Below are 13,915 nucleotides of genomic sequence, written 5' to 3' on the forward strand. Positions count from 1 at the left end.
AAACAAAAACCAACCAAACAACACCAATACAACCACAACCACCACAACAAAACAAAACAAAATAAAACCTTAAAGGTTGGCTTCAAAGTCTATGTGATTCAACACAGTGGGATGTTTCCTAAGGAGCAGACACCAGGAAGCTAGGCCTTGGCTAGCTACCCTCTACCACCTCCATGAGAATTATTAGTTCTGGGATGAGCCTCTGAGGGTAGAGCCCTGCGCAGTGCGGTTCCTCCTATTGCATACTACTAAAGGGTACCACTTGTAAGAGGATGCCCCTCGTATGGCAGGTGTACTCTAACTTATGCAAGAGTTGTTGCCTACCAATGAAGATCAGTGCTCAGGAATGGGAACCAAGTGGGAACCAATGCTGGCCAAGTCCTGGCATAGCAATAGACGTGACTGTCATAGCCACCAGTGCGTACACATACACACGCGCAAACACGCGCGTGCGTGCGCGCGCGCACACACACAGACACACACAGAGAGAGAGAGAGAGAGAGAGAGAGAGAGAGAGAGAGAGAGAGAGAGGGAAGGAGAAAGAGAGAAAAAATGAGAGAATGAGAGAATAAGTGAATGTTGGGTGTTTTAGAGAATAAATCAGCTTTGTTGTGATTCACTGCAAAGTGTCTGAGCATAACTAAGGACAGAAGCCGTATCAAGAAGATCATTTGCATTGTGCTTAAAAATTTGGGAGTAGGGGGTTATCATACTCCAAGAATCCCACTTTTACATCAATGTCTTCATATCTTCAATGGGAAAGCATTGGATACCATCTTCAACTGCCCATGGTGTTGTGTAACACCAACTGAATTCATTCTAAGGAAGAAGAGCCTTTTGACTTGGCCCAAGGTGTTATTTTCTATGAGGGGTCCTGGAAATGGTCGTCAACCACAGCCTACAGCACCCTTTCCTCTTTTGAGCCCCTTTTGTTCTGTGTGTTCAGGCCAAGAGTTAGTTGTAGGAACAAACATTGTATCTTTTGCAAAGAAAAGGGCCTCTGTAGGCTGTTTTTCCCAGGGGAAATACTGAGGTGCTTTTTAAGTGAATCATCTGCTTCGGCCACATTTGTCCAGGTCTCTTTTCTGTGAAGACCAGTCTCATTAGTCCTATTGTTCTTTGTGCAGGACACAGGAAATTGGTAAACACCAGACCATGAATTTAAACTAAAGTCACTGAACCGAACCACTCAAGCGCCTTTTCCTCAGAAGCTGAAGTGTTCGGGTCAGCCACGGGGCAGCTGATGGCCAGCTTTAGGGGGGATTTCCTCTCCTGAACCCTGAAATCCCCTTCTCTCCTGCTCAGGTGGTTACATCACTGGTTTTGGAGGCTCCAAAGAAAGCTGCTGAGATGGGGTACCCTAAACGTCTGGGACCTCGCACAGGGTATAAGAAGAGGAGAAGGTGGGGGTCAATGTGCTTCCCTGACCTGACGGTGTTGTTACTAGCCTCAGAAAAGGTTCTGAAAAAAACAAGTGGCAGCAAGGACAAGAGACCAGAACTGACTTTCGTTCATCTGTAAAGCTAGAGAGAAGGGACCCTGATATAACTTGCAGAAAGGTAAGTTAACATGGCTTCCCCTTCGGCAACAGTTTTCCGGCTCTAGTTCCCACAGCCGTCAACTCCTCGCCCTGCCTTCTCAGCCTCCAGATTGAGAGGAAGCCTCCAGAAGACCGCCCCCCCCCAAAAAAAACACCAGATAAAAGAAAAGGTCCAAGGTGATCATGCTCAGGACTAACATGGACCAAGATGCCCCAGCCATGCCCAGAGAACAAAAGGTAACGTGGCTTTCTCCTGGAGCTCTGGGTCTTGCTCTAACACTGGAGTCGGTTGCAGCCGCAGCAACTGGAACTTGTGCTCTGGGGTTCTCCTCTAAGCAGGTAGACTCCCACCAGACGCCAGAAAAGACTCAGGAGTTCAGGCCCCACCATTTCTTTTCTGTACTCTCTTCTCCACTGCGACCAAGTATTCTGAGTCTGAGACCTGGGCAAGACAGCCAGCATACAGTAGATGCGGAACACAGAGCCATCCAGGAGAGGCTCTTATTTTGAAGTATAGGGGGAATCAGCATTGGGGTCAATTTAGCAGCCTCCAGCAACACCAAGCCTGGTGATGCTGTGCCCTTCCCTCTGCGCATGTCAGACCATCCCAGGAATAGGGATGAAGGTAAAAAGAAGATTCATAGGTGCTAAGGGTGAGCAGGGAAGTCACACACCAGCCTGTGATGGAAAATGAGGTGGCTGTGTGCTTCCCAGCAGGACTCGGAAGGCACAAACTGCTAAACTCTATGTGTACTTGAGGTAACAAAGATCTGGGACTCCCAGACTCCTGCAGAAAAGATTCCTGAAGTTCATTAGCCGGGAGGGTGACTAGAGACATTCCTTTAAATGCTATCCTTCCAGCCCCAAACCGGGACTGATAAGTAGCTAGAGACATGTTATTTTCACATATACTGGGCGTCCTCATTGCTCCATGGAGACAGCTTTGCTCCTGAAGCACCACTGGCCTTCAGAAAGTACCAGATGGCCTAGTGATGTTGGCCTTTATGTGAACTGTAGTAGGACTTGGCACTTTGGTAACAGTAGCCTGGGGTGTCAAAATGCCAGCCACGCAGGGAACCTGGATTTCATAAATATTAATCAAACTGGGGATTAAGGTGAAGCCACACCCTGGGAGAGCCTAGAGAGGACTAGGTAAGGAAGGGAAGGGCCGGAGTGCCCTTGACAGTCCCCAAGGGAGGGGACACGGTAAATTGTGGTGGGGAGAGAGCTGGGAGATGTAAGAAACCTGGGCCTTGTCAAACTAAGTCACAGTTTGTCTTGGCCCCTAGACAGTAGGGCAGCCAAAGGCTCTATAGACGTGGCTGAGCAGGGCTAAGCCTGGTGACAAGTGGCTAGGAGCCCTGCCCCAGAGTTTTTTCCTCTTTCCTCTCTCTTCTCTTCTCCTTTTATCTCCCGTTTTCCTTTAACTCTTGCATTTCTCCTTCTTGTTCTCCCTCCCCTCCCCCACCCCCTCTTCTCCTTCCTTGATTCAATCTTGTACTGCTGGCAGTGGCTTTCTAATAGTACAGTTGGGAGTGAAGAAGTTTCCTTGCCAAAACCACTGACTTAAAGTCAGAGCACTAACCATTCTTAAGACTGGTAAAACACGCATTCACGTTAAGAGAAAAGACCGTGGCACCTGTAGATCCGGAGAACTGCAGCTAAACACCCAAGGAAATCCTCCGAGAACATAGAAGATATGTGTAAGATACAATCTCAGTCTTTTTAATCACCGAGAAGTGACCCTTTTGGGGTTCCCTTGCCAGAAGCACCGGGCTCCTGTTCCCAGTAGCTGCCCACAGGGCTCACACTCTGCCCTGGATCTGCTTTCAGAGCATAACAAGCAGAGAAGGATGTGTGTGACACGGGGCTTTGCTTTCAGTGAGCTCCCAAGGCCAGCGGGAGAATGCAGAACAGAGGGTCGAATGGAGATGGGGAAGGTCGGAGAGGATTTTCTAGAGACGATGGCCCAGAAACTGGAAGGACACTCTACAGCCAACAGGGTGACGGTTTAGTTTTAACTCAGTTGCACACGAGCAGTGAAACAGAAACCTCCCCCCGCCCCCAAAAGAAAGAATTCCCCTCTGCAAGGAGGAAGGAGAAGAGCCAGAAGGATGATATCCTGCATCCCAGGAATGCTGTACCCCCCACACAGTGTCTGTCCCATACTGAGAACTGCTGTATTCCCCCAGAGAAGGGCAGATCCCAGAGAGACCGCCCCTTCCAGGCAACAACGTTTGCCTCCCACCAGTTTAGAGCTCCCCTGGGGAGAGAGTGCTAGGGCTGGACTCTCACAGAGGGATTTGTCTCTTCAACACAGAAATCTCATGAGTCAGGAAAACCGTAATCTTCCTGGGACCTCTAGGGCAGCGCCTCACTTGCCAGGACAGGCAGCTCCCTGGCCCTGCCTTTCAAGCAGAGCTGCCCAGCTACTGGATCCAACTGAGTTTGCCCAGCAGGAGTGCCCAGCCCTGAACTCCCCTGTCTCTCTAGCTTCTCACAGGCCTCCCCCTGGCCTCTTTGTCTTTGGCTGCAGGTCCCCAGCCTGAGAACAAAGTGGAAAATACTTCTTCTCATACTCTGCCTGCTCCATGGTGAGTCCACACACAGCCAGGCTTCAGAGACTGTGGCAGACCTGACAGTGGGAGCTCAGAGCCAACCAGGCAGATCTATTGCCTTCTCTCCTGGGACCCAACGCCAATGCACTGTGGATCTGGGCTCCGGGAAATGAAGGTCATGAGAGTTTGGGGGAGGCTGCGAATGCCTAGTTTAATGATATCTGGAATAGTCGAACACACACACCACCTAGGTCCCTGCCTCCACCCCTGCTCTCTGCCATTTAACTGGATGATTGAAAATTAGCTGTTTAAGACATGTTAAAAGGTTCCAAGGAATACCGAACACAAATGTTACAGGCTTCAAGTCCACTCCTTTTACAAACACTTAAGTGCCAGACCCAGCACTGACAATATAAAACTGGAGACCCTATCCTCCACATAAAGAAGTGAGTAAACAAAGGAGTTATATGATTAAAAACTATAACTGGTCACTTAATTACTGTGTATTTATGAAGGGCTTAGTATGTGCCAGGAGCTAAGGACAATTACATTAACAACAGAATCCAGTCCTGCCAATACTTGCAGCCTGGCGTGCTGAGGCAGGCCAGGTATAGACCAGGCAAGAGGGTAAATGATCCTTTTCCCATGCAGTGATGCCTTGATTTTACTGTGATGGTAACAGGGAGCCACTGAAGGTTACTGTGTGTGTGGAGTGTCTATCAGTTAGACTCTAGTCCAGGGAGTTAATCTACAGATCATTATTAGGATAATACTAAAAATAGATTAATCATGTCTGGCTCATCGACAAGTCAGAGGGTAGCAGCAATCACTGCTCTGTGACGTGTGATGGAGAGCCCTCTAGTCTTATTGTACCTCAGGAAGGCACAGGCCTTTCTGGTCACATACAAAAAACAGACCGCTTTATGTCTCGGAGTAGTCTAAACTTGACTCTTCTAAGGTCAGTCTGTTCTGTAATCCCCACTCGCAGACCTGTCCCTGTGTCCCTGCATGCCCATAGGCTCTGTAAACGTTAAGATGTCTCTGGTTCCCCATACTGCCACTTAACACCCAACAGATTTGGAATCAGCAGGAGCTGGTGAGGATTCCTCTCTTACTCCATGGAGTGTTAGGACGGGGATTAGAGCTGCCATCACACTTCTTTCCTAAGAACGGATTTGTAGGCTTTTGGTGGCACCTGATACCTCTACTTCTCCCTTCACCCAGGTTCGTCCATGACCCCTCCGCACAGAAGGTCCCATTCCAGATGGCTCAAGGCTGACTCTCCCCAGTTCTGGACCCATCTCTACTCTGTGGAAGCACACACAGACCCTACAGCCCTTTGCTGCTGGAAGAACTCCCTTTCAGGTACAGCCTCTCTTCTCCCTACATCTGGCCACAGATCACCTTTGTCAAACCAAGTCCTAGCCCAGTGTAAGACCTGCCCCAACTGCAGGCCTCACTCCCACCCCAACCTCAGCCCCCAGTGGAAGTCAGAGCAACATACGACACTATGGTTGGACAATGATGGAGATGAGTGAGACCCTGCCCTCTCCCCCTCCATCCAGCAAGAGGCAGAAGCTTAGCAACGGGGTCCCCAGGTTAGTTAATCCTAAATACCACCCCATTCTTTAATTCTCACAGTTGACTAGTGTATAATTTAATTCCTTAAATGATTATGGAAGCCAAGAGCTACAGGTAGTAGCTCACCATAGGAGTACTTGAGGTATTGGGTAGGGTTAGTGAGGTTCCCCATCCACTCTGCCACAGAGCGTGGCAGCTGGGAGAGGCAGGATGCTGGGAAGTTTGACCAGGGTTACCTCCGGCCATCCTCGCCCCTGCATGGGTCCAGGGGTGGGGAAGTGCTGTCTAGGGTCCCCGTGGCTCATGGGGTCCCCTGAGCCTGCAAGGAGGCTGGGAGCTGTCTGGTTCTCAGGCTCTTTGGCACCCAGGTGCTGCTGGGAGCCACAGAAGAGCTGAGAACAGAGTGGGGGCCCTCGGGCTGGATCTAGCCCAGGGCAGAGAGGGAAAAGAGGGGGAGCTCCGGCTAGCTGGATTTCGCTGGGAGAGTCCTTGGCTTGTCAGCAGGCAGCTGGCTTGGGTTTGGCTTGGCTTGGCTTGGTTACAGCGGTTACTGGAAGCTAGCTCAGAGAGGCCTTCCACAGGAGATTAGATGGCGGCTCTTTAGGCAAAAGCCTTCTCCATTGCTCCCCACGGTGGATCCCGATGAAAAGAGGCAGTCAATGGTTTTAAGGCATTTATTGTCATGGTGGAAAGTGGTTGAGTAAAACTATATCCCACTTCTCAGGGAGGGCCTGAGGTTAAATACCTTTTGCAGGGAGGAGTGTCTGGGCAGGAGAGTTCATTGGCTAAGTCCCCAGGCCTTTAACCTGCCTTATTAAAATGGAGATCTGTCTTGGGTCTATGTGACCTTAGGTCACATCCTCTACCTGGAGAGGGTTTGAAACTTTGCCCTTATGTGACTGATGGCCACAACCAGGAGCCTGGTTCCCCAAGAGTGGGGCAAAGCATCTTCTAGCCCTTTAAAGTCACTAGCTTTAGCTCAACCAAAAACCAGGCTGCCTTTCAGGCTCCCACAGTATTTGTTCTTAATTCCAGTATTAATAAAAAAGTATGTGTATTTCAAGAGTCAGTCAAAGATTCTCAGTCAGCAAAGCTATAGGGCTGCATCTTCCTGATTAAAGGTGGCACAGTGACCCTTTTAAATGTGTTGACTCTAGGACACAAGAATTCCTAGAATCTAGGATGTGAACAATTTAATAATAAAGTTTTAATAATTTCAGTCATGATTAATATTCTTGCCTGTTAATGATAAACTGTAATACCAGTAACCTTTATCATGTGGTTTGTGGTATGTTGTTTAATTAAGCCTTCGTTGGTATTGATACAACCAAAGCATTTATGGTTACTACTCTCCTGTAATTAGATCTTAGGTCCCAGGTAAGACACAAGCCACTTACAAATTCATCTTCACGAAGAAGTGGGTGTCTTTATGCTCTGCTGTTGCTGTCTTAAAACTCTTTTGTTGCTGTTGTTGGTTTGTCTATGTTTTCTTCGTCCACTTTTTAGCTGTATTTGTATTAATATAATAAATTCATATATGACAATGGGATTTATCATGATATTTCATAGATGTATGTGATGTATTTAGACCATATTCACCCCATTATTCCCTCTTGCTCCCTTCCATTCTAGCTGATTCTCTTCCTTTTTCTAAATAGTTGCCTTCAATTCTCGTGTGTGTGCGCGCATGTGTGTGTGTGTGCACGCATGTGTGTGTATGTATGTGTGTGTGCATGTGTGTGTATGTGTGTGTATGTGCATCCGTGTGTGTATGTGTGTGCGTGCATATGTATGTGTGTGCATGTGTGTATATGTGCATGTATGTGTGTGTATGTGTAGGTTCATGTGTGTATGTGTGTGTGCATGTGTGTGTGTATGTGTGTATACGTGTGTGCGTGCATGTGTATGTGTGCGTACATGTGTGTGTATATGTGTGTATGTGTGTGTGCGTGTGCATGCGTGTGTGTGTATGTGTGTGTGTGCATGTGTATATATGTGTGTGTATGTGTGTGTATGTGTGGGTTCATATGTGTATGTGTGTGCATGCGTGCGTATGTGTGTGCATGCGTGCGTGTGTTTGTGTGTGTGTGTGTGTGTGTGTATGTGTGTGTGTGTGTGTGTGTGTATGTGTGTATGTGTCCCAGTTACCTTAATTAGGTTTGCTTACAGAAGCATGAGTGAAAGGTTGTTTGCAGGAGTATGGCCGGCTTACTAGTGTCTACGCCACCTTCATCCCCTTCTCTTAGCCAGATCTGGAAGATGCCCAAGTTTTAGCTCTGAGGTGCAGAAGGAAGCAAAGCGAGAGACCAACCTGTCCATCTTCATGACAGTGCCTGAGGCTAGCGGGAACAAAGGAAAAGGCTTCAGCTAGATGAGACACAAGCTTCAGTCTGTTACCACATCAGGCTGAATGGATAATGTTAGGCTAGACTAGATTCTGTATGCCAAGAAAGACAATGAAATCTATCTACTATACACAAGAGTGTGTCCAGTGTCTCATTAAGGAGCAGAGAGGTCTATAGAGATAGTGCGGAAAGTCAGTGAAATAATAAACCCCGTTTCCGCTCACACCTTATCAAATTAGCATCTTCCTCGAGCTGGCTTATATGGACTCTGGCTCAGCTAATTTTGCCAAAGCAGGCATAGTCACCATACTTCTCTCTCTCCTGTGCTCTCGTGCCAACTGTGGTCATGCATGTTCAGTGTTCTGGTCTATAGAGAAGAGCTAGCCTGGGGAAATGTCAGCCATTGGTCTGGAAAATGCACACAGAGATGTCCACATTAAGTAGCACTTCTCTTTTACCTGCCACAAAGAGCAGCGCGCGCCCTCTGTCTGGAGTGGCCTCTTCCTTTCTTACAAGCATATAGATAGAGCTTAGTGAAATGAATGCGGATTCTAGACAGACTTGCAGGGGGACACCTAACACATACGTGTTAGCTAAATCCTGGGTAAGAGTCTTTGTGCTGAGACCTTGAATTCAGCTCCTGCCCATACCTTTGGGCAAGGCCTGCTCCCTCAGTGGCCATACTCTTGTTCCACAGGCCACCTTCGCAGCCGAGCTTTCTGACGAACAGAGTTGGCAACTAACTCCCCAACAGCGACTGTGCTCCCTGCTCCCTCTCCTTTGACAGTTTTCTCTGCCTGCAGGGACAAATGAGTTGAGAGGCCCTCGGCTGGTGACCGGGGACACTGGGGGAGCTGTCGCCATCCATTGCCATTACGCCCCGTCCTCAGTCAACAGACATCAAAGAAAATACTGGTGTCGCCTGGGGCCTCCCTTGTGGATCTGCCACACCGTCGTGTCCACCAACCACTACACTCACCCCGACTTCCGAGGGCGTGTGGCTCTCACTGACGTTCCACAGAGTGGTTTGTTCGTGGTGAGGCTGCTCCAACTGTCCCTGGATGACATGGGACTGTACCGCTGTGGCATAGGAGACCGAAACGACGTGCTGTTCTTCAGCATGAATCTGACTGTGTCTGCAGGTATGGGCTGACGGATGGCTAAAAGGGACAATATTTTGTAAAGCCGACGTTCAAAAGAAATGAATACAAAAGAAGACTCGTGAGCCCAGGATAGTTTTAAGCCTTAGGCAATGAAGGGGAAGAGTGAATAGGAAAAAGACTCCAGGAAGAAAACTTTTGGTTTAGATAGAAGTCATCCTCAAGAAGGCAGATAGCCGGGGAAAGTGCCCAACAGAATACACACAGGGTCTCCTGCCTGGCCCTTTCTACCCGGAATGTTGCAGAATGAATGTTTGAGCTAAGTTCCAAAGATGCTGTGGCCTAGACAGTATGTCTCTGATTCCAGACAACTTGATGTTCAGTCATGCAGAGAAGACATAGCACCACACGGGAGGACAGAAGGTCTGGGGCTAGATTTTTCTATAGTCGTCCCTTGCTGAGTCACACACCTGACACCTCCAAGGCTCGTTCTCTTCTAGAGGCTGGATCCAGACTCATGGGTGGAGGTGTAAGGTCAGGGTGTGCTTCAATAAAGGCTGCTCTGCGGAATACCTAGTCAGAATCCATCTTTCTGGTGAGCATAGACATCCCTTTGAATGCCGCGGTCTGATGCAGTCCCAGGTTTCTTTAATCCTTTGCTGAATGGTAGCATGCATAGTAGATGAATGGGGAATATGCAAGCCTGAGGGAAGAAAACAGGAATTAAAAGATGTGAATATTTGCAGAAGAACAGAAGTGGGCTGGGATGTCCCCCTTCTAATTTTATCTGACATTTCGGCAGAAGATCACATCTCTTAGTGTGGTGCATCCTCCTTAACACACGCTTTGATCAAATAACCCTTTGCTGAATCCAGGAAGTAACCCAGACAGCCTTCCTGCTCGACCTTTCTCTGTGTGTGTCCACGCAGGTCCGTCCAACACCACGTATGCAGCAGCTCCAGCTTCTAGTGAGCCCATCACAGCATCTCCTGGAACAGCATCCTCAGCAGACAACCGATGGACTTCAGGAATCACCCAGACCTTAGAAGGCCAAGGCTCAGAATGGGACGGAACAGCTCCAACCCCAGGTACAAGCAAAACTACACCTTCCACCAGTGGAAGACAATCCTTAAGAGCAGCCAGGACAAAGGATCCAGGGACAGGCAGAGGCAAAGAGGAGGGCTCCATCAAGGCAGCAGTTCCCACTCCAGAGGGCCCATCTCCAAAATCAAGAAGCATGTTCAGTACAACACAGGGCATTTGGATGTGGAGGACCAGGAACTCCGTAACATCCAGTGCTACCACGAGGGAGAGCAGGAGGCTAGGCACAACCCCAGAGACTGATGGGCCACGAGATGAAACAGACATCAGCACGTCTCCAGATGTACCCAGGAAGACCCCAGGAACCCCAAGGCCATCGGCCCCGATCTCAGACCAGGTGACCCGGGAAACTCTCCAAGATAAAACAGAGGTGTCTAAGCAACAAATCCTATATTCCCTGGAGGAGTCGTCGCCAGCTCCAAGTACACAGACCTTGAATGCTACGTGTATGGAAGTGACATACATTGATTTGAAGAAGGAAGGAAGAGGCATCGATGGGAGCCTAGAAAACACTACAGAAGAAAGTAGCCCCTCAACACCAAGCCAGCTTTCAGGAGCAGGCCCTATGGGGGTTTCTGGGAAGGCGCCATCCATGAAGAGGTGAGCCTTGTGTCCTTCTGATTTGGGGCCCCAGGTCTGCCCTGTTTCCTGGCCAGCTCTTCCTTCTGCTAACCTCTTTCCCTTTGTATCTTCCCAATCAGTAAAGGGTGGGATAGAACGCATAAGCACCAGCTACCTTCTGTCACACCTCAGAGCCCTGTGATAATGTTATCTGGATGCTTTCCAGTGGTTTGCAAGCAAAAAAAAAAAAAAAAAATCTAAATAATACGATGAAGTAACTTTTAGGCTGGAACACTTGGGACTCTCTGCTTCATGTGGGGAGTAAAACTCCTGAAAGGGGACATAAGTTGCTGAAGGCACAAGGAAAAGATGTCACAGAGACAATTGCCTAGGCCAGCATCCTGGTTCTTGCTCATCCTCTCCCTCTCAATAAGGCATATTGTGGCCCATGCACAGGAGGGTGGAGTGAAGTGAAGAACTGGGGTTTTAGGAGCTGAAGAGAGCAGTTCTGCTGGGAATCAGTTACAGGGACAAGGGTGGCCAGTGAGCCTGGAACCCAGCTTGTCCACCTGTGAAATGAAAGAGGTGAGCTATCAGTCTCAATACTCCATCTAGTTCTGACCTGCATGGTCCTCTGCTCTTCTCTTCCTCCCCCAATTCCTCCTGCAGCGCTTTGACCGAAGGAGAAAGCAACTCCCAGATCCTGACTCCAGTCTCCACTGTGCTGGCCCTGCTTCTAATTGCTGCTCTGGTCCTACTGAAAAGGAGACTTGGCAGAGAGAGGACCCGTGAGTTGACCTTAAGTAACCCAAGTCTAGGGAAAGAAATGTTTTTTTCTACCTGATAGCCTCAGGGCTGGGTCGGGTTAGCTCGAGTGGGTCAGGTTAGATGGAGTGGCCCCACTTTTGGATGTTGAAAAGCTGAATTCTCCTCTGAACCATCTAACTATGCTTGGCTGTGGGGTTTACACTTTTGCCTCAGTGGCACCCCTTGGCTTAAGGGAATCTTTGGAGGATGACTAGAATTACTCATCATAGGTATGGAGCCAACCCTGGCAGCAGAGCACAGGAGAGCTCATAGAGCCCTGGGGCCCAGGGCTGCATCTGCATCCTTCTTCTTGGCCTGCACTGTTCTCATAGTAACGTCTCACGGATGCAGACTCTTGATGGGAATGCTCCATGCAGTGCTGTCTTGGTGCAAAGAGATTGAGGACTTCTGGAAGCCATTAAGAGAGGTTGTGGTTCTCGGGGCCAGGGATCAAATCATCTAGACCAATCATTATTGCTCCCAGGGCCCAGTTACTAGACTTGTGTCTTGGGAAATTCTCATAGCCTTCTGTGTGTCTCTATGCAGCTCAGAAGACAGAAAAGGTACCAAGGATCACTCTGATTCAGATGACACATCTCCTACAGGATAAGCTCCCCGATGAGGGAAAGCACTTACAGCAGAGTGACCTTCTTCCTACCCAAGCCAGCCTGGAGACTGTCCTGGAAAACGACCCAGGACCTTGAGGATGGGAAGGTAAACCAAGTCACCATGGAGGGAGAACCAAACCCAAATAGCTCCGTGGCTTCTTCATGCCCTTCTTGTTTCCCTCCACCCACATGAAGCGAACTGAGTCCAGCCTCCACCTGGAGACACAGGAGCCTACCAGCTTGGGCCTCAGAGGACCAGGCATTCTCCAAAGCTGAAGATGACAGGGACTCGAAGAAGGCTTCAGGAAAGCACTCGTGGTCTGCCTATTCTCTATCTGCCTAGCCCGCTGCCCCTTGCAAGCTTTTCTTTCAGAGAGGGGTTGCTGGGGTGAGATATGAAGACTCGCAGTGTGGATCACTGCTGCCTCTGGGCACCCTTTCTTCTCTCTGCCTGTTAGTTCTAAGCCTGCTGCTCATATTTAACAGTGTTCTTGTATACCAAGCTTGCCTGAGCAAGCATAACCATAGCTCCTTAAGAACACTAAGTGTATTTTATCTATTTCACTACATCTTCAGTGGGACTTCAGCAAGTTAAACACCCATGACTGTTTGGCATGGTCTTAGTGGGCACTGAGGATTCTCCTGGCAATAGGTCTGAACACCCAAGGGACTCCATTCATTTTGTTTGGGGGTTCACTAGATGCTTATGTCAGTGGGTGGTTTCTGTGTGAGATAGGAGGAAAGAGCATCTACTTTTTATATCATATCTCCCTATTTGACTCTGTCCTCATTACACTGTAGGTTTTTTGGCCGGGTCAAGATTTTCTGGGGTTTCCCTAAATGATGGAAGAAGGGGGTTCTTTTCATTATCAATCTCCTCTTGTTCCACTGTTTATGAATCTTTAGTGTCAAAGGTTGTGGACAAGGCTGGGGATAGTTTGAGAAAGATGGGACAAATTAGAGGAATTTTATGTGGATTCTGTCTTATAACCAAACCATATCTGTTGGGGAACTTCTGCTCACTGTTGACACTACTATCTTTTCAGGAATCACATCTGATATTTTCTTTGCCAGATATGCTAGCAGGTGCTCTGTATTCTGTACTTGGGCAGTGCAGGCATTGAAAAACACAAGCTGTGGGGGAAGAAAAGTCGCAACGCCAATTTAAGAACTGTCACACTGATGTTACTCAAAGGCTCCGTCTTGCCTTCTAAGCTGTCAGTGGCATTAAAGTCCTTCAGAAATACCTATTCACACCTATGACCCCAGATACTGGACAAAGAAAGTCTCAGCCCTGATGGGAAACCTGTCATAAATAAGTAGGCAGATTGAATGCGTCTAGCCGGGGGAAACACAAACCTTTGGATGCTTGATCTAGAACAGTGGTTCTCAATCCATGGGTCGTGACCCCTTTGGGTGGAGTGTCAAATGAGCCTTTACCAAGGATCATACATCGGCTATCCTGCATATCAGACATTTACATTATGATTCATAACAGTAGCAAAATTACAATTATGAAGTGGCAACAAAAATAATTTTATGATTGGGGGGTCACCCCAACATGAGGGACTGTATTTAAGAATCACAGCATTAGGGAGGTTGAAAAGCACTGTATTAGAGGGAATCTGAAGCCTGGCGGAAGTAGTCACTTGTTGCAAATCCCTCAGGTAACAAAGCTAGTGAAATGAGAGAGAGAGAGAGAGAGAGAGAGAGA

The 13,915-nt window shown here is 48.4% G+C and overlaps 1 protein-coding gene across 5 annotated transcripts; it reads left to right on the forward strand.

Annotated features, from left to right (window-relative positions):
• The first annotated feature begins 1,349 nt into the window (after positions 1-1,349).
• On the forward strand, positions 1,350-13,451 carry Fcamr (Fc fragment of IgA and IgM receptor). Of its 5 annotated transcripts, XM_031381579.1 has the most exons (10): positions 1,350-1,559; positions 1,643-1,777; positions 3,423-3,543; positions 4,077-4,134; positions 5,323-5,463; positions 8,828-9,166; positions 10,054-10,825; positions 11,456-11,574; positions 12,140-12,307; positions 12,397-13,451. In XM_031381579.1, exons 2-9 carry the CDS (start codon positions 1,749-1,751, stop codon positions 12,295-12,297), a joined length of 1,737 nt encoding a protein of 578 aa, XP_031237439.1. In that variant the 5' UTR covers positions 1,350-1,559; positions 1,643-1,748; the 3' UTR covers positions 12,298-12,307; positions 12,397-13,451. The 5 variants fall into 5 exon arrangements, with proteins under 5 accessions (XP_031237439.1, XP_031237432.1, XP_031237460.1 ...); XM_031381572.1 differs by having other exon boundaries at positions 12,140-13,451; XM_031381600.1 differs by lacking the exon at positions 12,397-13,451 and having other exon boundaries at positions 12,145-12,318.
• Positions 13,452-13,915: the final 464 nt, after the last annotated feature.

This window comes from Mastomys coucha, unplaced genomic scaffold (assembly GCF_008632895.1).
Source record: "Mastomys coucha isolate ucsf_1 unplaced genomic scaffold, UCSF_Mcou_1 pScaffold1, whole genome shotgun sequence".
Taxonomy (NCBI): Eukaryota; Metazoa; Chordata; class Mammalia; order Rodentia; family Muridae; genus Mastomys; species Mastomys coucha.